At 40.1% G+C, this 22,678-nt stretch overlaps 6 protein-coding genes across 6 annotated transcripts; 1 reads left to right on the forward strand and 5 right to left on the reverse strand.

Annotated features, from left to right (window-relative positions):
- Window positions 1-1,137: 1,137 nt before the first annotated feature.
- LOC140768073 (CBL-interacting serine/threonine-protein kinase 12-like) lies at window positions 1,138-2,737 on the reverse strand. The gene has a single exon (XM_073108164.1). The coding sequence runs from the start codon at window positions 2,690-2,692 to the stop codon at window positions 1,289-1,291; it is 1,404 nt and encodes a 467-aa protein (XP_072964265.1). The 5' UTR covers window positions 2,693-2,737; the 3' UTR covers window positions 1,138-1,288.
- Window positions 2,738-3,311: 574 nt separating this feature from the next.
- Window positions 3,312-6,651, reverse strand: LOC140768075 (mitochondrial dicarboxylate/tricarboxylate transporter DTC-like). Its single transcript, XM_073108166.1, has 6 exons — window positions 6,137-6,651; window positions 5,785-5,868; window positions 5,113-5,174; window positions 4,388-4,749; window positions 3,728-3,942; window positions 3,312-3,634 (listed from the first exon to the last, which is right to left on the reverse strand). The coding sequence occupies exons 1-6, from the start codon at window positions 6,254-6,256 to the stop codon at window positions 3,578-3,580; spliced, it is 900 nt and encodes a 299-aa protein (XP_072964267.1). The 5' UTR covers window positions 6,257-6,651; the 3' UTR covers window positions 3,312-3,577.
- A 1,026-nt stretch (window positions 6,652-7,677) lies between these two features.
- Window positions 7,678-11,001, forward strand: LOC140768074 (probable serine/threonine-protein kinase PBL7). Its single transcript, XM_073108165.1, has 6 exons — window positions 7,678-7,963; window positions 8,060-8,325; window positions 8,421-8,556; window positions 9,324-9,582; window positions 9,755-9,887; window positions 10,305-11,001. The coding sequence occupies exons 1-6, from the start codon at window positions 7,816-7,818 to the stop codon at window positions 10,572-10,574; spliced, it is 1,212 nt and encodes a 403-aa protein (XP_072964266.1). The 5' UTR covers window positions 7,678-7,815; the 3' UTR covers window positions 10,575-11,001.
- A 962-nt stretch (window positions 11,002-11,963) lies between these two features.
- LOC140768655 (peroxidase P7-like) lies at window positions 11,964-13,363 on the reverse strand. The gene is made up of 3 exons (XM_073109009.1): window positions 13,112-13,363; window positions 12,790-12,981; window positions 11,964-12,694 (listed from the first exon to the last, which is right to left on the reverse strand). The coding sequence occupies exons 1-3, from the start codon at window positions 13,319-13,321 to the stop codon at window positions 12,143-12,145; spliced, it is 954 nt and encodes a 317-aa protein (XP_072965110.1). The 5' UTR covers window positions 13,322-13,363; the 3' UTR covers window positions 11,964-12,142.
- A 1,759-nt stretch (window positions 13,364-15,122) lies between these two features.
- On the reverse strand, window positions 15,123-16,592 carry LOC140768649 (peroxidase P7-like). The gene is made up of 3 exons (XM_073108999.1): window positions 16,374-16,592; window positions 16,078-16,269; window positions 15,123-15,849 (listed from the first exon to the last, which is right to left on the reverse strand). Exons 1-3 carry the CDS (start codon window positions 16,572-16,574, stop codon window positions 15,295-15,297), a joined length of 948 nt encoding a protein of 315 aa, XP_072965100.1. The 5' UTR covers window positions 16,575-16,592; the 3' UTR covers window positions 15,123-15,294.
- Window positions 16,593-18,968: 2,376 nt separating this feature from the next.
- Window positions 18,969-20,353, reverse strand: LOC140767991 (peroxidase P7-like). The gene is made up of 3 exons (XM_073108060.1): window positions 20,107-20,353; window positions 19,803-19,994; window positions 18,969-19,729 (listed from the first exon to the last, which is right to left on the reverse strand). The coding sequence occupies exons 1-3, from the start codon at window positions 20,326-20,328 to the stop codon at window positions 19,178-19,180; spliced, it is 966 nt and encodes a 321-aa protein (XP_072964161.1). The 5' UTR covers window positions 20,329-20,353; the 3' UTR covers window positions 18,969-19,177.
- Between the last annotated feature and the right edge of the window lie 2,325 nt (window positions 20,354-22,678).

The following is a 22,678-nucleotide window of genomic DNA, read 5'->3' on the forward strand; positions in this document are numbered from 1 at the left end:
TCGCATAAGATAATTAGTCTTTACATTAGTACAAAGTCTATAATGCGGCAACCATTTTTCTTTCTGATTATTGCTAACAATGCGAGATCAACTTATATAGTATAATAAGTGGATTTATCAGATAAGACAGGTAATAGATGATAGCAGAATAGTTGAACACACAATTCTACAATCTACATCTGGATAGCCTACTAATGCCGTTCAGATTCATATATATATATTAGAAGACTTGAAGTAGCACTGAGATTACAAATTAAACATGCTTGAGTTGAATTAATCATTCACATCAGAATCTGATGTAATTATACCAAAAGACCTCCGTATATATGGAGGAAGAACTCATGAACCGAAAGTAAATGCTAGCAGTAAGTCCTGCTTTTCGCTGATTCTGATTGTTGCAAGTGTATAAGTAAATAAGAACATGTCCAAAAATCATCTAATCTATTTAACTTAGAAATAAAAGTTAGCCACAATCACTTGCAAAATATGTTCAGTTTTATTCTTATCCTCTTCTCTGACACCTTGACTAAGAAGCCAACTCTCATCACAGATATTCTGCTGTCCACTGAACATATGATATAGGTGAAAACTTCTCTCCTAAATTTATAGTCTGATGCTATGTATAAGATTGATCTGATGTGCTTCCATGACTAAATAATTAAGCTTCTGAAAAGGACTAAGATCTACACTGCATCATTTTTTGTTGTGAAGAATTTGGATAACATTCTCAAGATTTAATTATCTACCCGTGATCAGTTAGACGAATGTTTAAGAGATAATAGTAAAATAGAAATGGGTGTTGCATTCTTTCCTTGAAGTACTGCACCTAAAAAACTCAGGCTGGTGCTGACATTGTTTGAGCAGACATTGATCTCCAAATGGGAAGTTTGTCAAGATCCTCCTGAACAAAAAGATAAGATGATTCTAGGCTGCAATAACAAAGAACCAATTTATCCCTTGAGAATTGAAATCCAAACATGCAAGGACCCTCATCTGATACGCGCCGTCTATAAGGAGATCAAATACAACCACTTCAAGCAATCAGAAACAATTTTGCACTCAATGGATTTAACTTCTCCCACAAAAGCATGAGATGTTATTATTGGAATTGCAGAAAGCCTAACCTAACAATGAATATACAGATCTAAAGATGGAATTTTCCTTTTACAGTACTAATGATACTGTTATCAAACAAAAACAAATAGAAATTAAGATTGAAGAATTTTATGAACTGAAAGAATATGCATGGATAAAAAAAGAATAATAAAATGTTACTGTCTCTACTCTTCTACTTTGAGTCAGAGGAGATATTTTCCTCAGAAGCCGATGGGTTGTAGATGAGGTCCTGCAATCCCGGTTTGAGCACCTTCCTGCAGAAATCCTCATACTCCATCTTATCCCCTGCATTCTTCTTCAATTCAACTACAACAAGCGACGGTGTGATCTCGAAGATCTCCGCGGCAACTCTCAGTGGCCCCTTCTCCCCCTCCTTAGTTCCCTCGAGACTCACCCTGCAATCTTTAGTCCGCACTGTGAAGCTCACCAAGCTGGCAACCTCCTCTAGCTTGGATACAATCTGAGACACTGACGCCGCTGTCATGAACCGTGTCTCCTCCTCTTTCTCCTCGAACAGCCCCGAGAGGTCAAATCCGGGAGAGAAAGAAATGATATCAAACGCATTCAAGCTTGGCGGCCTCCGCATTCCCAATCCGTACTTCTGGCTCCCTAGTAAAGAAGGAGAAGAAGCAGAGGTTTTGATAGTGGATGGAATGCTAGGCTCAGAGGAGGAGGACGAATGAGATTCGTCGTCGATCGCCTTTGGTGAGTCAATGTCATCAGAGCTATGGAATTCGTCGTCCTCAGGGTAGAACTTGATTTGGCGAAAATCCTTCTTGAACCATTTCTTACCCATGATCTCCGGAATGGTGATTCTTCTCTCAGGAACTGTGACGAGCATCCGGCGGAGAAGACTGATAAGCCCAGACGAGAACCACTTGGGACATCGGAAGTCGCCTTTGAAGATTTTTCTATACAAGATAATGAGACTACGATCCTGGAAAGGGAGGTATCCAGCCATAAGCAAAAATAGCACGATTCCACACGACCAGATGTCCGCCTTTGCGGCGTCGTATCCCTTCTGTGCGAGTACTTCCGGAGCAAGATAAGCCGGAGTTCCACAAAAGGTATGAGAACGACCATCATGCCGAATCTGGTCGGCGACGGTGCTGAGTCCAAAATCAGAAACTTTGAGATCGCCATTCTCGTCAAGCAATAAATTTTCCGGCTTGATGTCGCGGTGGAAGACGCCTCTCGCGTGGCAGAACGCGACGGCGGAGATCAGTTGCTGGAAGTACTTCCTCGCGACGTCCTCTTGGAGCCTTCCCTTCGCGACCTTGTTGAAGAGCTCGCCGCCGCGGGCGAACTCCATGACGAAGTAGATCTTCGACTTGGTGGCCATGACCTCGAAGAGCTTGACGATGTTCGGGTGGCGGACGCGGCGGAGGATCGCGATCTCCCGCTTGACGTGGCCGACTAAGCCGGACTTGAAAATCTTCTCCTTGTCCAGGACTTTGATGGCGAACTCCTCTTTGGTAGTGGGGTTCTTGGCGTGGTAGACCTTCGCGAAGTTGCCATGGCCGAGGAGTCTGCCCACCTCGTAACGCCCGAGAAGGAGGCCTTTCTTCTCCGCCATTGGAGGAGAGAGCGAGAGTTCGAGAGGGGGGCGATAAAGAAGCAAAGACGAGTGGACTTAAATAGAGAGAGAGAGAGAGAGAGAGAGAGAGAGAGAGAGAGAAGCTAAGTTGACGGCTCATCTCTCACGGTGCACGTTAGGGTCAAAGGGAGCGGTGGGGTCACGTGCACAATGTGATAGGTGTACAAAAACATAATGGTAAAAATTATATATACAAGAATCTTGGAACGAATATTCCTCTAAAATCTATTGTCTAAACAAATCGAATCTAAAATGATGTCATTTCAACGGTAAGATGAGATCCGTTAATATAAATCAGTTATAGGTAGTTATGGAGTTAGACACGGAAATTATTAATTTTAGATATTTAATATTACGAATTTATCTCCACACAGATGAATCTCGATGACATGCTTTAAAATATAATTTAGCTAAATTTATTTGTAGAGTAAAATTACAAATCGTTCCCCATAATTATGCCTAAAATTGAGGCATGATTTTAGAATCAATTAAAATTGCAATATCCAACAGCCACAAAGTATGATACAAGGGAAGACAACAAGAGAAGCTCCGGACTTGATGATTTTAGCTTGTAACATAGAGAAAACAAAAGGACCAATTCTAGATAAATTATAAAACTTGGACGAATAAGTTCAAGATTAATTCACAACAAAAGCTAATCCAAGGTTGAGCACTCAACTGTTAATTGTCTTCCTATTTGTGTCAACCCAAAACGAAATCGCCTGGGAGTGGTTTCCCAGATAATATAAAAAATAATCAATTATTATGACTCGTAAAACCAAGGTACAGCATAACCTAAAGCTCTGCAAGTCGGGGAGTTACTAGAAATAATTAAACTGACAGCACTCAGAACTACATAAACTCCTACAATCCCATAGACTTCTCCATCTTCTGGATTTGATTCAAAAAAATCCAAGTCATCTGCATAAAGATGCAATTCAAACAATTAAACATGGGAAGAAGACATTTATAGTTTAGAAGCCAATCTGAGAGATGGACAGCATGTAGTTTTACCATGACATGCGGCGCAATCCTCACGCAGTAGACGGGAAAGCCGGTATAAAATTTGAAAGGCCCTCCACTCTTTAATGTCTTGAGGGCACAGTCCAGAGACCCAGTGTAAGGATATTTCCCAGTTGCATCTGGCTGCATCTTCTGAATTTGTGTTTTGACATAATCAAAGGGTAAGCTGCAAGCAGATGCGAAGAATCCTGAAACGGCACTTGCCCCTGCAAAGAGAAGATAAATTAGCACATATTAGCATCAAATCATTCTCCCAAAAAGAACCATGCATCCTAATATTGCAGACCATCCAAAGAGTTTCTCATTATCTTTAAAGGATACTCAACTAGGTTTCTGATTTACAAATGTTGGCAGAACATAACGATTTGGCTTTAAATTCTTATGAACTGCAATTTATAATATTCTTATAACTTAGGTGGTCTAATTTACACAAGAAGAAAAGGATAAATAAAAAAAAGCATCAAATTTGGCTTTAAGAGTAATTTCACATGATTCGTTAAACATTTCTCTCCCTTGCCATCTAATACAGATCCAATTTTGACTTCCTACATCTAGTTATGAGATTATCTCAAATCTCAAATATAAATTTTTTAGTAGAAAGATCTATCATCATTTTCAAATTAAAACTTCCAAACAACTTTACCAGCTTACCTAGTACAGTACTAACTTCTCCAAAACCGAGTGAATCCCTGCAAAACTCAACACTCTGGTCATAAGACGCAAGCATGCCCATATTTAGCGACATTGCTCTCACTACAGTGGGACCTGCACCTTTCCAAAGTGCTAGAACCCCTTCATCAGCAATAATACGGTAAAGTGCATGGAAAGCATTCTTGTAATTTCGCCGTTGTGCTAGTGGTAGAGTTGCATCAGCCTGCATTCTAATAAGTGCCAAATCAGCAGGACTACCAACAGATGCTCCAATTGCTCCAGCTGTGAGACCTATAAAAGCTTTCTGAAGCAGCGGCAGTGGTTTCCCATCATTGGCCTCAACTGCCTTGTTTGTCAAAACTCTGAGCAATAGAAATTCACTTGCTAAATAGATTTTCATCTCGGAAAGAATAACACTACTAATCAAATACCTAACTCCAAAAGACAGAACTATACATAAACCAACAATCATGAGTATCCAGAAACAGTTTAGAGATGCCTATAACTAGTTTATAAAGTCAGTTCGCAGAATAGTTGGGGCTCTATATTCTTCAGAGCAGCTTGACTAGCCTCAGTGGTAAAGACAGAAAATATGCAACGATTGATGGCTAACACAAGCTCATTGTTTTAAGAAACAACCACCTTACCTCACATGACGCAAGTTCATTTTCCCTCCACCATTAATTATGAAATCTAACAGAATATTTCTACATGATGCAACTAACCTGAAGGATCCCAGTCGTGCAGTTGTGTAAGTCGCTTGCCTTAGTAAACCGGCTGAGAGTCCCTGATTCCATAGCAAATTAATAATCACCAAGTAAAGAAAGATGAGAGTTCAAAAACATCGCATCAGCTTTCGCAAGTGAACAACTGAGTGTCTATGAAATCATGGACAAAATAGACAACAAAAAGACCAATGTTATTCAATCAAAGAAAAAAAAAAACTGAAATGGCTATATTCTGACAAGAAGTATGTAAAGTTTAAATGGATATCAGAAGCTTATATTACATGCTTCTTTCTAAATACTTCAAGAAAAACCAATCATTGACAGAACTCCACTGACAATCTATAACTGTGCTGATGTTCCACTTGCCATGAGACATATGATATTGAAATAAATTATATTCGTCTTCTTGTGTGCTACAGCCTAAATGCAATCTTTACTTGTGGAATATGTACACAAGTTGCTTCGCCCTTGAATGTCTTTATCCACTTCAAACTAATAAAACATGGAAAACAGCACAACAGAATCTACCTGAACATGAGAAAAGATACTCAATTATCTTTAAAATCCAAAATACCTTCACTTAGATGAGGGACGATTACATGCTAACAATTTGAAAAATAGAAAACTAAGAAGGAAAAGAAGGAGAAGAAAAGATATAGAAGAGCAGACCTTGTAGAAGGATCCGAATCCCCCTTGGGCAAGCATGTTCTTCGTGACCTGCATTGCAGACCCCTGTCCCAATTGGATCCTCACCTGAAAACCATAGAAAAACAAATTCAACAACCCGGAAGAACACTCACTTAGGCTGGATCTAAAAGCTCCACCAGCAACTATATATCCATTACAATAATACCACAAAAAAAGCTTTCTTTCTTGGATCTACAAGATTACAAATAAAACAAACTAGGTCCAATCCTACAAACAATTGAAGTCAACAACCTTTTCAGTCGAATTGATTAAGGCGCCCATTTCATTCAATCATATCAAATTGTGAACTAGGAAAGGAAGAAAAAAGATGCACCTTGACCATATCAATGGGTTGGATGACACAGGTGGCTAGCATCCCCGAAGCGCCGCCATTGGCGAAGGGCTTGACGGTGCTCCAAACACCCGTTGGCTTCTTCGGCGTCGCCTCCGCCATCGTTGTCCAAAGAAGCGAAGAGAGTGGGAGAGATCGAGACACGAGGCTTCTTGGACTTTGGGGATGAAGGCGAAGAGAGCAAAGAGACCTAATTCTAGAGAGATGATGCTACTAAATAATAGGCCGAGAAGCTGTGAAGAACTCCTATAGCTTCCAACGGCTCGCCGTCGTGAAGATCGGGGGACCCACTTCTCTTCTTTTTGCCAAGGTGCTAGTTCCGATGCGTGCTTAGATTACTTTATTTCTTTATTAAAATACTCTTAAGGAGTACTTATAAGATAACTACCTAAATGTTCTACATGAAAACATAATGAGCATTAAGATCAGTTAAACGAGAAATCTAGCTTCGAACATTAGACCTACACTTCCATTGCCGGAAAGCTATTAACATGTTAACGTACTTATTCTTTTCCTTATAATAAAGAAAAATCACGGGATATGTGAATCTTTTAGGCAATAGCCAACGCAAAACAAGAACTATTTAGACAATTGAATCTATAAGGAGGGAAAGATAAGTGGATAGAAAAAGTAACGATAGATGTGGATGCCCATGACCCAAGTTGATTAGGTTGGATAGCTGTTAGTGATCCATAAATGCAAACCTTTTACAGCCTCATACTTCTCTTTTCTTTCCTACCACAATTATTATATTAATCTTTTATATGAACCCCTCCCCCCAAAAAAACTATAGTTTGTTTCTATCTATGTGCATTATTCTATTCGCATTCAGAGGTAAAGAAAACCTCAAAAGAACTACATCACTTATTATTCCAAATGTTGGTTTCGGGTCTCGGGTTTCGGATTTGATTGAAGTACGAACCCGATCGTGGGCCATGGGCCATCATCCATATCTAAATTTGTTCAGTCCTTTGTCCACTTAAGCTCTGGATGAAGCCCATCTGAAGCCCAAGACTCTTTGTAGTCACGAAAAATTGATTAAATATAAGGTTTTAATTGAAAATTTTCCTAAAAATAATTAACACAAGAGGTTAAATTAGGAGCACATTATCCCACTTAGGAGCCAGCCAGCCAGCCCTAAACCATCGTAGACCCCCTTGGCTAAATCAGAACTTATCACGAGGAAATAATTAATTAATCAGAAACGGTCGAAAGCCCTCACCAATAACTCCACAGAAATAGTAGCAATCTGCTCTGAACCGCTGACCCCACTTACTTAATCTTTTTGATGACTTTCCTTTGTCTCTCTCTCTCCCAACTTTTCTTTGAAAAGATATATCGATAAATAGAAGACTGCCCAACTGCAGGAATTTGCTTCATTTAGGTACTTGGCATCTCCTGATTGGATGTGAATGTTTCAAGAGCCAATGCATAAAGGTTGTAGTAAATTCCCAAATTTTAGGTTGCAGAGGATCCCCTCTCTCTCTCTCTCTACACACAAACCCTGCTCTCAGTGCTCACGCTTCAGTTCCAGCACTTCATCTGTTCATTGTCTCCTCCGCTGCTCTTCCTCCTTGGCGCTCTCCCTCTCTCCCTTCTTGCCATTGGAATCACAAAGTTAGTCCAAGTTTAGAGCGTTCTTCTTCTCTTGCTATACCCAAATGGAGGGAGACTACAAGAGAGAGGAGGGAGTGGCTCTTCTCGTAATCGTAGTCTTAGCCGCACTCTCTTTAACTTCCCTCCTCGTTGCCTTCAGCTACTATTGCTACATCAGCAACAAGGTTTCCAAGCACCTCAAGTCCCTTAACAGTGAGATCCCTTTCACTTCCCTGCCCCATTTCTCCGTTCTCTTTTTCTTTCTCTTTCACTTGCTTTAGGCTGATGGGTCCTTGGTTCCTTCGTCAGAGGTGGCGGAGAAGGAAGAGAAAGAGGAAAAGGAGACGCCTTTGGGAGGAGACGAAGAAGCTCCTGTGGTTGTCAGCGAGAGAGGTGTGCAGGTGTTCGGATACAAGCAGCTCCATGCGGCTACTGGTGGATTTGGGAAAGGCAATGTGGTGGGCCATGGGAGCTTTGGATCGGTATACAGGGGAGTACTCCCTGATGGGAGGAAGATTGCTGTCAAGCTTATGGATCGGCCAGGGAAGCAAGGGGAAGAGGAGTTCAAGATGGAGGTCTCTTGTATCCATTATAGATGCTTTGATTTCCGTTGTTAAAAGTTGCTGGGGGTCTTGTTGATTGGATAAAGTTTGGATATTTGGAAATGTAGGTGGAGTTGCTCACTCGCCTACGCTCGCCGTACCTATTGGGGTTGATCGGGCATTGCTCCGATGGCGGTCACCGGCTTCTGGTGTATGAGTTCATGGCGAATGGTGGATTACAGGAGCATCTCTATCCAAGTGGAGGTATGATCATTTCCTATTTGATCTTTGGTTATTGAGTTGTAGAAATGCTTGCAGAAAGGGGGTTTAGGGTTTTAGACTATGGTCTGCTCGGGATCGATAAGATTAATATGGAAGTCTGGCTAAGTGGTGCATTAGGATCACGGAGACTTGGAGCATATTATTGTAGAAGTTTTGGGGCCATATTACTGCAAGGACTTCATAACTTTTTTGTCTAAGGGGTAAAATATTCTTAGGGATCAACACTTCTGTCTAATGTGTAGGGTTAACTTCTTAATGCATTATATTAAGTTCATATATCTGTTTAAATATGCATATCGGTATACCTTGGGTTTGCTTCTTAGTGGACAAATTTATACTACTGCTTCTCATAGTGTGAGAAGTCAGAAAGATCGAAATGCCTTCCAAGGACATGTGAACAGCATTAGCCGTCATTGAAGTAGGGTCATAGACGATTGAAGAATGTTAATTATACATTTTGGTTGAATTTTTTCTGTTTTCAGCTGGCCTGTATTTGTTTCTCCAGTATCAAAAGCATTATGGAGAAATAATACTAGGACTTACAGCATGTTCTGATGGTACAAATGGCTTAAGCCGTGCTATCATCATCGTAGATCAAACCATTCAAACTTTTTCTTCTTTCATCTGTCAAATAACAGAGTAACAGACTCCTAAGCATGTTCTGATGCATTTTGTCTCTAAATACTTGTTAGGCACGTTTTGTAACACTGTCTTCACTGTTCATCTACTATCATAATTGGTACTTGCAGGTTCTTTTGGTGGTATTTCAAAGTTAGATTGGGATACAAGAATGAGAATTGCTCTTGAAGCTGCAAAAGGACTAGAATATCTTCATGAGCATGTAACTCCACCTGTCATCCATAGGGATTTCAAGAGCAGCAATATCCTCTTGGATAGAAACTTCCATGCCAAAGTTTCAGATTTTGGTTTGGCCAAGCTTGGATCTGATAGAGCTGGTGGCCATGTTTCAACACGAGTTTTAGGCACCCAAGGATATGTTGCCCCTGAGTAAAAACAAATCCCTTATTTGTTGTTATTGTGAATTTCTCGTCTTTGCGGAATTTCTCATCTTAATCTTTTTTACTATCAAACATGCTGATATCAATGTTTAGTCCTGCAATACTTCTCTGGTGCTTATTTGTAATTTTCTAAGGTGGAGTATCCATTCTTATCTATACAGATATGCCTTAACTGGACATTTGACTACTAAATCAGATGTATACAGCTATGGAGTTGTGCTGTTGGAGCTGCTTACTGGCAGGGTTCCAGTAGACATGAAGAGGCCTCCTGGGGAAGGTGTTCTTGTGACTTGGGTGAGTATTATATTCTTTTGTGATCCTAATTACTGATTCATGCCGCATTCTTCTTATTGTGTTAGATCACTTATCCTGATAGAGAAGTAGAAAAGTTGGCATTAGTGAAAGAAGTGCTAGTTAGGTTTTTTCGCATCTTGATATTTCTCTGTGGTTTTACTCTCGAACTGAACACAACCTGTTTAAAAGAAGAAATGCAGTGACGTTATATGAAGGACTGTATAACCAACAAACTTCGGTAATTATGTTGATAACTAATTAATCTCACCAGGAATTTCACACTTCCATTTTGCATGTTGGTCTGAAGAAGTCACTTTAAATTCTTTGTGGTTTTGTGCATGCTGTTTGTACTATCTTGAATTCTTTATGACAAATCCATTCTTGATCTAATTTGGCAATCTCTTGTCGTAATGAAAGGCCCTGCCTTGCCTCAGCGACAGAGAAAAAGTTGTACAGATCATGGATCCAGCATTGGAAGGTCAGTACACAATGAAGGATGCTGTTCAGGTGGCTGCGATCGCTGCCATGTGCGTACAACCAGAGGCTGATTACAGACCTTTGATGGCAGATGTTGTCCAGTCACTTGTCCCTCTCGTTAAGAACAGGCCAAACGCAAAAGGCTGCAGCTCTAGCTTTCATGCTTCCAAGCCTGTAGTGTCACCCGACTTTGGTAAAACCAACCCTTGAGTTTGCAACCAGAATGCTTCAAGTTTCTCTGAATTAATAATTTAGAAACTAACAACTGGTATAAGAAGATGAATGACTGTCATTCGATACCTTTGACTCTAACGTTGGAGGTTTTAATTAGAATTTGAGTTTGTTTAGCTAGTGAAACTGTAGCTGAAGCAGGTGAGCTGCTCCATTTTGTAAGAAGAGTAAATTTCTTGTATGGCAATTAGCTTGGTAAGTAAGTTCACAGTTTTAAGGGCTTCATAGTACCTAATTTGATGATGATATCTATGTAGGATAGTGGAAAATCGTTTTTAATGCCAGATTTACACTTCTTGCTCTTTACATTGCTATGCTTTAACAGTATATAGATTAGCTTTCTGAGACTGGTTGAGCATCAATTGTTTGAATGTATTGAAGTGGGAAGTGCCTATTGGATCTTCAACTTGTTTCTACATCTTCAACTTGTTTCTTTATTAGCATAACAGAGTTTATGAGCTGCAGTCCACTATGTTCTTTGAGGCCTATTTCCTCTATCCATCTCTAGTCTGGTTATAATATGAATATCTTGGTGGTGTTTGAATGCGTTGTTGATGTTTCATTAGATGCAACCAATTAGTTCAAGTCTCTTAATTATATCCTCTAAAACACTTCAAATATTTACAATAGAAGCAAATTCCTGCTACCTAAGATTGATAATGAACAATTCTAGAAAGGTAAATCCTTTCAACTTGAGAAAGATTGGTAAAGGTTCAACTTTGTTCATGTCGTTCTCCATGTCGCTATTCGGAAAGTTAGAAGCTTTTAATCAGCGTCACAGCTGGACACATTAGTCTTTCATTAAACGTTGTCACCTGTACTCCATACCTAGTCGCCATCAAGCTTTAATTAGAGAACTATTTGATGGTAACATACTCAGAAGTGGTTAATGTCAACAGTCAAACCATAAGAAGAAGATACTTCCGGCTAAGTTTTTATTTATTTTTTTATATTTTTTGCATGGAACTTCTGACCAAAGTTGTCGTCAATCATACCAAACAAAAATAAAGTTTTGTTTAATCTCATGACTGCCTGTCTTGTTTAGTTTCAAATTTATCTGTAGTGGTTGATGAGTCAACGAGACAATCTCTCAGATTTTTTTATGATTTCAAATATGTTTGAAAGTGGAAGCTTTAAAATTACTCGAAAAAGAAAATTTGTTGCATTATCTGTGGCCTTTTTACTGTGTAATAGAGCCAGAGTATGGGAAGTGAATCTCTGCAGTCAATTGCTAGATCTTGATTGCATACTTGGCAGTGCATGATTGGCTTGCAAATCATATGAAGCAAGAAATATAAATATATTGTTTTACCCTTAATTCTTCATCATTAACTATGTAAGGCAAGGATTCAAAAGGAAAGCTAGACATAAATGAATCATTATTTGCTTCATTCCAACTTTTGACAGAAATAAGTATACGTACAGAAGATTACAAACGTAATTAAAGCCCAACAACCAGGGCTAAAATTCACCATATTCAACAACAAATAGAAATATTGCTCACATATACTGCAAACTTAACAAGATCTTGCTCCAACTCGAACAAATTAGTTCACCTTTCCGCAAATCAATCTAATCTCACCGTTGGCTCCAGTCAATGGGCTAATATTCCCCATCTTAATCATAGCCGTAACAAAGTCTCTAAAGAACAAGGCTTGATTGGAGCTATACAACCTCACCAATTGGTCCTGCGATCCTCCATTAAATAGCTCTTGGTCCGAGTGCAACAAACCACGTTGAGCCACTAAGTTCTGGTAGTAGTTATTGCCGAACCTTGTCGGGCTTTTCACGTCCAATGGGGCCAGGTTCGTGTCGCCGCCGGACGCCGGGCAATTCTGCTGGCGGAGCGCCGCAAAGTTCGGGTCAATGTTGGAGTCATTGTAGATGTGCGCCCGGAAGTTGGTGCATTGCGCCTTGCCGAAGGTGTGGCCGCCGGAGAGCGCCGTCATGTCGCGGGCGTTGAGGCCCTTGACGGAGAATTTGGAGAGGAGGGTTGAGAGGTCGGAGCTCGGTGCGGGGAGGTCGGCGTTGGCCGTGGCCTGGCTGGCGGTAGTCGCATCCCGGCGACCTAGTTGTACTTGCCAGGATGGTCCTCCAAGCTGCAATGCATAGTAGAAATCAAATGTTATAAATGCTTTCCTTAAGAAGAAGATAAAATCTATCGTTCTCTCTGTCAGCTTAAATTTATACGCACCAAGAAGACACCATCGCGAGCAGCAAGGGCGAGGATATCAGCACAAGACACGGTTCCACTGCAAGCTGCTTCGACATTCGATTTAATGGTGTCAATGACTTCAAAACCGCGAACGGAGTTCCTATTCGGGAACGCATTCTTCTCGCCGGTGAAGGTCGCCGTGTCATCGAGAAGGATCGAACCATCACAACCCTATAAGAATTAAAACAATGGAAACAAATATATATATACACACTTAGTCGAAGGTTCCAATTAACCACTAGGAGCTACAACAAAGAAAGAAACAGAAAATTTAACTCAACGCATTTGAATGACAACTCACATTAACAAAGCAATCGTGGAAGAATAGCCTAAGGATGGACGCACCAATCCTGGCCTCATTGTTGATGGCCCGGATCATCGCCGAACGCACAATGCGTTGTAAATTTGGACAAGTCCTTGCATAGAAGTTAGCCGAGAGCTGCCCTTGTGCAGCAAAGGCAGAGAGAAGAAGAAGGCTAAGTGCAAGTAAGCATTTGGAGGAGTAGGCCATTTTTTGTTGTTTCTGAAAGAATTGATAAGCTTCAGTGGAGATGGTAGAAGTGCCTTGCCATGAACCACTACTTATAATGGATTGGATCCTTTGCATGCACTGATTGGATTGGAATGAGATGGTCGAAATTGTCAAGCTTTGCTGCTAAAACGCGTCCACATTTGGCAATATATAATTAAATAATAAATTGGAAAGAAAAAGATCCAGCCTTACTCACATGTAGTGTGGACTAGGTGACGTGCCCTTCCACCGACGAGCCACTTTTTTCGCGGCTCAGGCGACCACGTTGGACTAATGATATATGGGGTCAAATTAGGGGTTCGATTTCAGCCGGCCATACAACTGGATTCATGCAACGTGAAACGCGGCGCCGATGTTGACGCGTCAAAGAGTGTCTGTCGTTTACTTGCCCTCTCTCTCATAGTAGAGTGGTTTAGCGTGGACTTTTGGGAATGGTCAGCTCTGATCTGCTTGTCTATATTTGGATTATTTCTTACAACTTCCAATTGCTTAGTTTTCTTCGACATGCAGTACGCAGCTCTCATGCATGCATGTTTGTTGGACAAAGTCGAAGTACAAGTGGAAGTGCCAGTGTTCTTAATTTTCAAAATGGATCTACTTTATCATTTAATAATTAAGAAGTTAGGCATGGCCGTGCTGTCAAACACTTCTCAGAGTCACCACGATTCTATTAGATTTTATCTAAATAAAAAGTGATACTTACATTAATTCATTATGACATGATGGGTCAAGTATGGAGTCAGTTAAATTTGACTAATATGACAAATGACAGATATATCTTTGATTAGTATTCCGTGTGTACATTGTATATAGTATTCCTATTTTATATGAATCGTGAATCATATTGTATTGTCACTTTCCGTATGTTTATTAGTGTAGATATAAGTCACTACCCAGGATTAGTGGTCCTTGTTGACTAAACATAAGAGACGTGCTCTTAGCCATACAGGCAAAGGAGTAGTCAGCAGCCGACATAGATCAAATTAATCATCATTTAAATATGAATATTATTTCGTTTTTCCAATGGGTCCTTTAATAGTATAATACTCGATATAGGAAGGTAGGCGTCTTTGTCTCTCAGACTTTTCTTTGTGTCACCGTAGACTTTCCTTGCAAGGATGTGTCCATTAATTATGAGCGAACGGTGCTAACTCATTCATGTGATTGTAATATGAAGCGTTTATTAAGGCCAAGGCTAAAGGATACTGTCGCAATTTTAATATATATATATATATATTAAACAATATCATTTAATTAGTAGGAGTATATGTAATTTAAAGACTAGGTAGACCCGTGGACGTGTGTGCAATTTTGGACTTCTAGATGGGTAATATATGCAAAATTTGGATATTTAATTTACCTAATTTAAGAAGTAGGAAGATATACTGATGTTCAAACACAATATAATCCCTCCTGTGTATAGGTGGCTAAGTTTTAATATATTTTCTCTTTCCTTTAACAAAAATAATACGATATTATCATCTGATGCTTCATGGAGCTAGAAAATTATAATACGTTGCTCAAGTTTGGTTCAAATTCTATGAGAATTAATTTTGCTATTACGGATGGGCTTATTTAAAGCCTCCAACTGGGAAGAAAGTGACGTTGATGCAGACTAGCAACTGCGAATTATGGAGAGATATTGAACTTTTTCACACGCATATCAGGGAGCAATTGGCTTCTTCTTTTTCGTCTGGGTGAAACCTTTAAGAAAACACTCTAAATTTAATATGAAAAGAACCATATGAAGTTACTTAATAACAACTAGTTAAACCAACTATTCAATCGTAGGCAAAGTATTTGATTCAATTTATTCTCATTATAAGACGTTACAAGACTAGGAAGCTAGCTGCACCCTTTAGTTGGCTGCTGAGCATTACAATAAGATAAGCAGCAGTCATATCCGTTGTAGTAAACTTATGAGTCTCTCTCACAGAGTTATAGGTCTTATATCACGAGTTGACTTTCCCACAGTTCAATCTAATCTCCCCGCTCGTCCCGGTCAACGGAGAGATCCCTCCCATCTTCACCATCGCCGCTCTGAAGTCGCTCGCGAACGACGCCGCGTTGCTACTATACTGCTTCACCAACGAGTCCTGCGACCCGCCGTTAAATAGCTCCTGGTCAGAATGGAGCAAACCACGCTGAGACAATAGATTCTGGTAGTAGTTGTTTCCGAACCGGTTGGGGCTCTGCTGATCGAGCGGCGCCAAATTGTCGTCGCCGCCGGAGAACGGGCAGTTCTTCTGGCGGAGCGCGGCGAAGTTGGCGTCGATGTCGGTGTCGTTGTAGATGTGGGCGCGGAAGTTGACGCACCGGGCCTGGCCGATGCTGTGGGCGCCGGAGAGCGCGGTCATGTCGCGGGCGTCGAGACCTTTGTCGGAGAATTTGGTGATGAGGGTGGAGAGGCTCGAGCTCGGGGCCGGAAGGTCGCTGTTCGCTGAGCTCTGGCTCGCCGTCGTTGCATCGCGGCGGCCAAGTTGTACTGTCCATGTTGGTCCACCTAGCTGCAAGGATTTCTACTGTTATATATTATAACTATTACCATTGCTGTTACATTTTTGTTTATGTAAATGTTATATAAGGTAATGTTTGGTCCGTAACCCAATTTGTTGTGCACTCTCATCTCCGATGGAAATAAATAAATAAAAGTCGCCTAGCATTCCTTAAATTTTTTTGGACAAAGGGAAGCTAAAATCATCATATTGTAGCATTTAGAAGATATCGATTCATACCAAGACGACACCGTCTCGAGCAGCGAGGGCAAGTATGTCGGCGCAGGAGACAGTAGACGGGCAAGATGCTTCAACCTGGGATTTAATTGTATCTATGACATCGAATCCGCGAACGGAGTTCTTATTAGGGAACGCGTTCTGCTCGCCGGTGAAGGTCGACGTGTCGGCGAGGAGGATCGAGCCATCGCAGCCCTGGTTAAAGGAGATGAGATGAGTAACAAGATGGCACGTTTATATATATAGTATGTTAGTACAAAAGAAGAGTATATCAATATATATATATATATATAGCTCACGTTCACAAAGCAGTCATGAAAGAAGAGTCTGAGGAGGGATGCACCCATCCTTAGCTCCCTATTAACTGCCCGAGCGACGCCTGCCCTTACGATGCCCTGTAGGTTCGGACAGGAGCTCGAATAAAACGTGGGAGACAACTGCCCGCGGGCAGAAAAGGCTAAACTAAAGACAAGCAAGAGGCCAATAAGATGAGAAGCCATGGCTAGCTACTTGAAGGAATTCTAAGCTTGAGTTATGAAAGAAGAAAACCACCCTTACCTCGTATATATAGTTTCCTCCTTACGTGCATGCAAATATTAATGGGTCGTTAATGGTCTTTTATTCAAACTTTGCTGCTCCATACGCGTGCGTTATATTTTAGAGAATAGATTAATAGCTGGTCAGAGGAATTAAAAGCTTCTACTATGCTGTACACCTGGATAGTGGATACTGTTCAAAGTTGCATCACAGGAGTTGATTAAAGTTGACCCATAAAAGATCAAATCCGGTTCTAATTATTGTCGTTTCCTATCCAGATTTTATAAGCATAGTGGGTAAATGTGGACTTCTTTAGACCACTTGAATCGCTGCATCGATCACTCGGACTTCCTCTTTCATTGGCCAATGGCCTCAGTTGCTATTGTATATGGACCAAAATTATGCCTTTTGTTACGTGCTATATGGCACTAGCTCTATTCCCTTTCACTCATTTAAGTTACCATTTTAAAACTTAAATTATTTTAATTTATTGGGTGCTATAAGTCTCTCTCAAGATCAAAAATTTATACTCTTAAATAGTTTAATTTAATTTGTTTTGTTGCTATAGATTTAAAAGTATTAAAGAACCGAAAGAGAATTGATTTCCCTTTCTTTAACTTAACTAGGTGGATTCTAAGTCACATTTGGGTAAGAATGTCAACAAATCGATCCAAATTGTGTACACAAACTGAGAGCCGTTGGAGTCTCCATCTCCATCTCCATCTCCATCTCCATTTTTGTCAACAAATGCATGAATGCCGTTTCGTAATGCTAATAATGGCTCCAAAATAATGGAGTACCACCACAAGCTGTCATCTATTCAACACTCACGAGCTGTAACTCACTGTTTCACTCATCCGAGATTTCCGGTGAGATTTTTTACATTCTACAAGATGTTTCTTACAAAGTAAATGGATTCTCCAAGATTTTATCTATAACTATGTTTATCTAAGTAGTAAATATGTCTTAACTAATCTCCTTTACTTTTAAACCACCGGCATTTTATGCGAGGAAAACAATATTTTATACCCTTTTTTTGTTTATTATTGTTTACATTCTTCTTCTTTTCTAACATATTTTATTTAACATGATTCAAATTCAACCCATTAAAATATCTGATCACTAGCCCATTAATACGGTATTATTTTGACTTTACCATAGATAACAAATGACAAATATACATATAGATATATGTATATGGTATTTAACATTCTAAAAATGATAATATTCTTACTTTTAAGCTACACGGTTATGTAAAGTGTGTTTGGAGATAAATAAAAAATATAGGCTTAAACGGAGTATTATGAAAATATAAGGAGTAAACAATAATAAGTCTACAAGGACAATATTATATGTATGTTATTAAAAAAAATAGAATGTAATAATGTCTCAATTAAACGGACGCTGTTGGGATTTGAACCAAGATACACCTATATGTTATGAATTAGTTTAATTATCTAAATACTATCCTATTGAATTTTTTATATGTTGCACTATTGCTCCTCTATATTATGACTGCCACTCTAAGTCATCTTTAATTGATTGCAAACAACCACCATCTTCAAGCTTCTCCGCAAGGCATAACAAGCCATTGATCCCTGATCATTATTAGCATCTTCATACATTACTCATATTGTTCCTCTTTCCATCTCATTTCTCTCTTTCCATCTCATCATTCCAACTTACTTTATTTTGCATCTTCCAAATTACCCCATGTTTGTTCTAGCTTTTTAGCCTTTAGCCTGGCTTTTTTTTTTCCTTGGAGACTTTATATAGAATAGCCAGCTCAAACTTGTCAACTATGAGCTATATAAATGATTAACATGGACCATACACAGGGCCAACTTAATTTACTGTACTTAGAAGAATCCAATGAAGCCAGGGATGCGAGGTGAGGGACCCTAAAATCCCATACTTCAAGAATTCTTAATTTTTTTAAAAAAAATTAATTTGTTCATGTGAAATAGAAGAAGCCAATCTTCAAGACAAGAATTGTAGAGAGTTTAAGCAGTCTAAATTACTGGCAAAATAAGATTCAGAAATTAATTTCTCACTCAATTAGCATGTTGTCCGGCTGTAACTTTTCCCCCTTTCTTTGAGAAGACGTTTGAGACTTAACTCGTGACATCAAATCAGGAGGGGTACAAAATTAGTTATACTTTATGAAATAATTTTTACTTTATGGGGGGGGGATGATATAACTACTCTCTAAGTATTCTCAATTAGCCAACAAACTTCCATGTGAAACCACGTGGGATGGTCCCCTAAATGATCGAGTGTGGTGCCTCTCATGGCATCTTTCACAATTCACGAACATGTATATATATAAAAGAACAATCTTAGTACTTGTCAACAGCTTGACATATAAATCTCTCTCAGTTTATTTCCTCCACTTCTGAACTGACATATAAGCACAGCCAGATGCCTGTGACCAAAGTCGGCAATCACATAATTACACAAGTAATTAAAAATAGCACGAATTATAACAAAAGAAAACATTATTGATATAAGTACCCGTAGACCTTGGTTCCCAAGATCTAATATCTCCATTTAATCTCTATTGCCATTAGTTCACCTTCCTGCAGTTTAATCTAATCTCGCCGTTACTTCCAGTTAACGGGCTGACATTACCCATCTTAATCATAGCCATCACGAAGTCATTGGAGAAGGCCGCAGGATTGGTGCTGTACGTCCGCACCAACGCATCCTGCGACCCGCCATTGAATAATTCCTGGTCGGAGTGGAGCAGTCCACGTTGAGATATTAGATTCTGGTAGTAGACGTTGTCGAATCTGGTCGGGCTCTGGATGTCGAGCGGCGCGAGGTTGCCGTCGCCGCCGGACTGCGGGCACGTCTGCTTGCGGAGGGCGGCGAAGGTGGAGTTGATGTTCCCGTCGTTGTAGATGTGGCCACGGAACGTCGTGCACCGCGCCAGCCCGATGGTGTGGGCCCCCGAGAGCGCCGTCATGTCGCGCGCCGTCAGCTGCTTCGCCCCGAACATGGAGATCAAGGTCGACAGGCTCGACCCGGGCCCGGGGAGGTTGCTGTTCGCCGCGCTCTGGCTCGCCGTTCGCGCGTCGCGGCGGCCCAATTGCACGGCCCACGTCGGTCCTCCCAGCTACAAGGATAACGAACACCAATCAGCAAGCATGCATATGAAATTACTCGTGAATAGTAAGTTGGATACGGACCAAGTTTACGCCATCGCGGGCGGCGAGCGCGAGGATATCTGCGCACGAGACGGTTGCTCTGCAAGCCGCCTCGACTTGGGTTTTGATGGCGTCGATCACTTCGAAACCCCGCACCGAGTTCATATTCGGCCCCGCGTTCTTCTCTCCCGTGAAATTAGCAGTGTCGTCCAATAAAATCGAACCATCACATCCCTGTCACGAAAATAAATACAATATATATATATATATATGTTAACAAGACTTGTTCAGATAAGAGTAGCGCCATATATAGCAAAGGAATAGGAACTAATTATAACTTTATTACGTTAACGAAGCAGTCGTGGAAGAATAGGCGAAGAATAGAAGCACCCATCCTTGTCTCCCTAGCCACAGCCTGAGCCATGACCGAACGCACTATGATTTGCAAATTTGGGCATCTTGTTGCATAGAAATTTGGGTTTAGTTGGCCATTGACAGAGAAAGCTAGCAGAGATAAGAGACAAATGGTGAGGAAGCGATTGGTGGAGGAGGAGGAGGAGAAACCCATCGCTTTGAATTGGGATGGCTGGGATGTCCTGCATTGGCCTCGTACTTATAGTAGTCTTTTTGGGCACATGATGTATTCATGTACGTGGAGCTAACGCAGCTTATCTCTCTTTCACTAATATAATGGTCCTTCTATCGTAAATATATAGACTGATGGGGATTGAAGTAAGTATACAAAGACTCCCCATACTCTTTTATCTACTTGTTGATTGCTGGATTATCAGCGATGTTGACTACCTAACACGTAGTAGTGAGAGGGAATGGAAGGAAGCTTCACGTGTCCCGTTGTTTATATATAAATATACATATATACCAATACGTGTTCTAAGATGATCACATCTTTGGTCTCTTGGTTATTCGAAATGGCCATCCACTTATGCTTGTAAGTTGTGACTACAAAATTTCACCTGCTTGGTATCAATTAGGCAGAATATTCTACTAAACCCAACATGTCCCAATGAGGTTTGTGCAGTGGCTGCTGAGAGATTCGTTGCAATACGCATCAAACAAGTTATGGAATTCTTAAATTGTAATCTCGTTAAGTGAGACAAACTCATAGTACATACTATTTGTTTAGATCTGGCTGGTTATGGTGGGTAGATTAATTTCTTTATTCATATAATTCATGAACAGTAATGAGGCCTTCGAGGTTATGCTAGCACTATCAAGGCCATGTGAGGTGTTTGGATAAGAAAATGGATTTTTATGGAGCTAAACCTCTTTCTTATGTTCTTTTGTTATTATTTTTTCTTCAGTTTTGAAGCATATAGTAGGTATGTCCCCCAACTCTAGAAAGAATCCTTGAGGTGTGCTATAGGAAGAGAATATTTTACAAGATGCATTATTTATTTTGAATTAAAAATTGAACTATTTCTATCATTTTCAATTTAAATTATAACCTTATAGGGATAATTATGTCTTTTTGTGTCTTCATTAACGATTGATTAAGGGCCATAACTTGCTGTAGCCCATATGGGTAAATTATAATTTAACCTATATTCAAAATATTCTTTATGCCTATGAAAATATCTAAAATATATCACTTTGGATCTCTTTTATCTTTTATCTTTCATTGTCTTGTAACAGCATTTTTGGAAATCCTTCCGAGTAATATATCTTATCTGATAAAAGTTATACAGATAAGATCTTCTTTTGGCTCACTAGGCAGTCTCTCTATCGAGCTGATACTTGATATATATGTTTCTTTCCATTCCTTCTATCTTTCTCTGTCTCAAAATAAATGGGTCTTTGGTGGTTAGAACTAGCCTATTCCATCAGGGAATTCTAATAGACCCAACCACCTCTGCTCGCGTCCAATTAGCCGATCTTATCATCATCATCATCATCGAGTTATTGCTTTCCCTATTGCAAATTGATAGATACTTGCCACCAACTCCAGGAGATCGAGGCTTTTTTATGTGGCTGTAGATGATGGAAAGTGTTCACAGACAAATGTTTCTTGCTTTCTAATTCTTCTGGGATTATGTCATGGCATCAACAATGAAGCGAGCCATTGGAGGGGAAGAAAGAAGCATAGGAAGTAAACTCCTCTCGTTGTCATGCTATGTCCACCAACAGTTTTCCATGAAAGTATACCGAAATATATAGTTAACTGTTAATTTTAAACAAAGTGTGTGATGGTCCGGTCCAGGTTATTCGGCCCCTTGGCTGTGTGGGCTTGGTTTACCTATATGGCTCTAGTTGGATTAAGCTTAATTAAGATTATAGTAGATTTAGGATTTGGTGGGCTACATACACACGAGAACCGGACAATGTGAGTACAAATTAAAGCTCTGGGGATATGTCACAACCACTTAAAAGCTTTATGCTTTTTGATTAATCTAATGTTGCTTTAGCTCGGATCTTGTAAGCATCTTGTCCCTTTTCTTGAAAACAAACTACAGCATATCATAGTTGCAAGAATTTGGGATAGTTTATGTCGGGTTTCACACTAATGGGCTGGCCCAAGCCAATGAAATGAGTTATTCTATGTCTTCTAGTGTTCTACCAGTGGATGGAACACCGAAGTGATCGAGAGATGCTCATCCTTGTCAACAACGAAGTGATTGCATAATAGACTTAGAAATCGCTCTCAATTTATTCTCTTGATCGCTTTCTGAATAATATCACAACCAGAACACGACAATACTTCATCATAGCGGGAAACTGAAAGCAAGATAAAACATAATGTATCCAATCTAATCACCATTCAAGTTGTAGCTTCCTATGTTGAAAGTGAATGTATAGTTCCTTAAACTTCCCACAGCTTCCAAGAGAGATTTGTATCATGTGGTCTTAGATGATAAAAATGTTGTGCTAAATGCTCAAAGGGCGAGCGAAGCGGAATCAAA

The sequence above is a fragment of the Typha angustifolia genome, chromosome 10 (genome assembly GCF_048772165.1).
Source record: "Typha angustifolia cultivar Huaian chromosome 10, ASM4877216v1, whole genome shotgun sequence".
NCBI lineage: Eukaryota > Viridiplantae > Streptophyta > Magnoliopsida > Poales > Typhaceae > Typha > Typha angustifolia.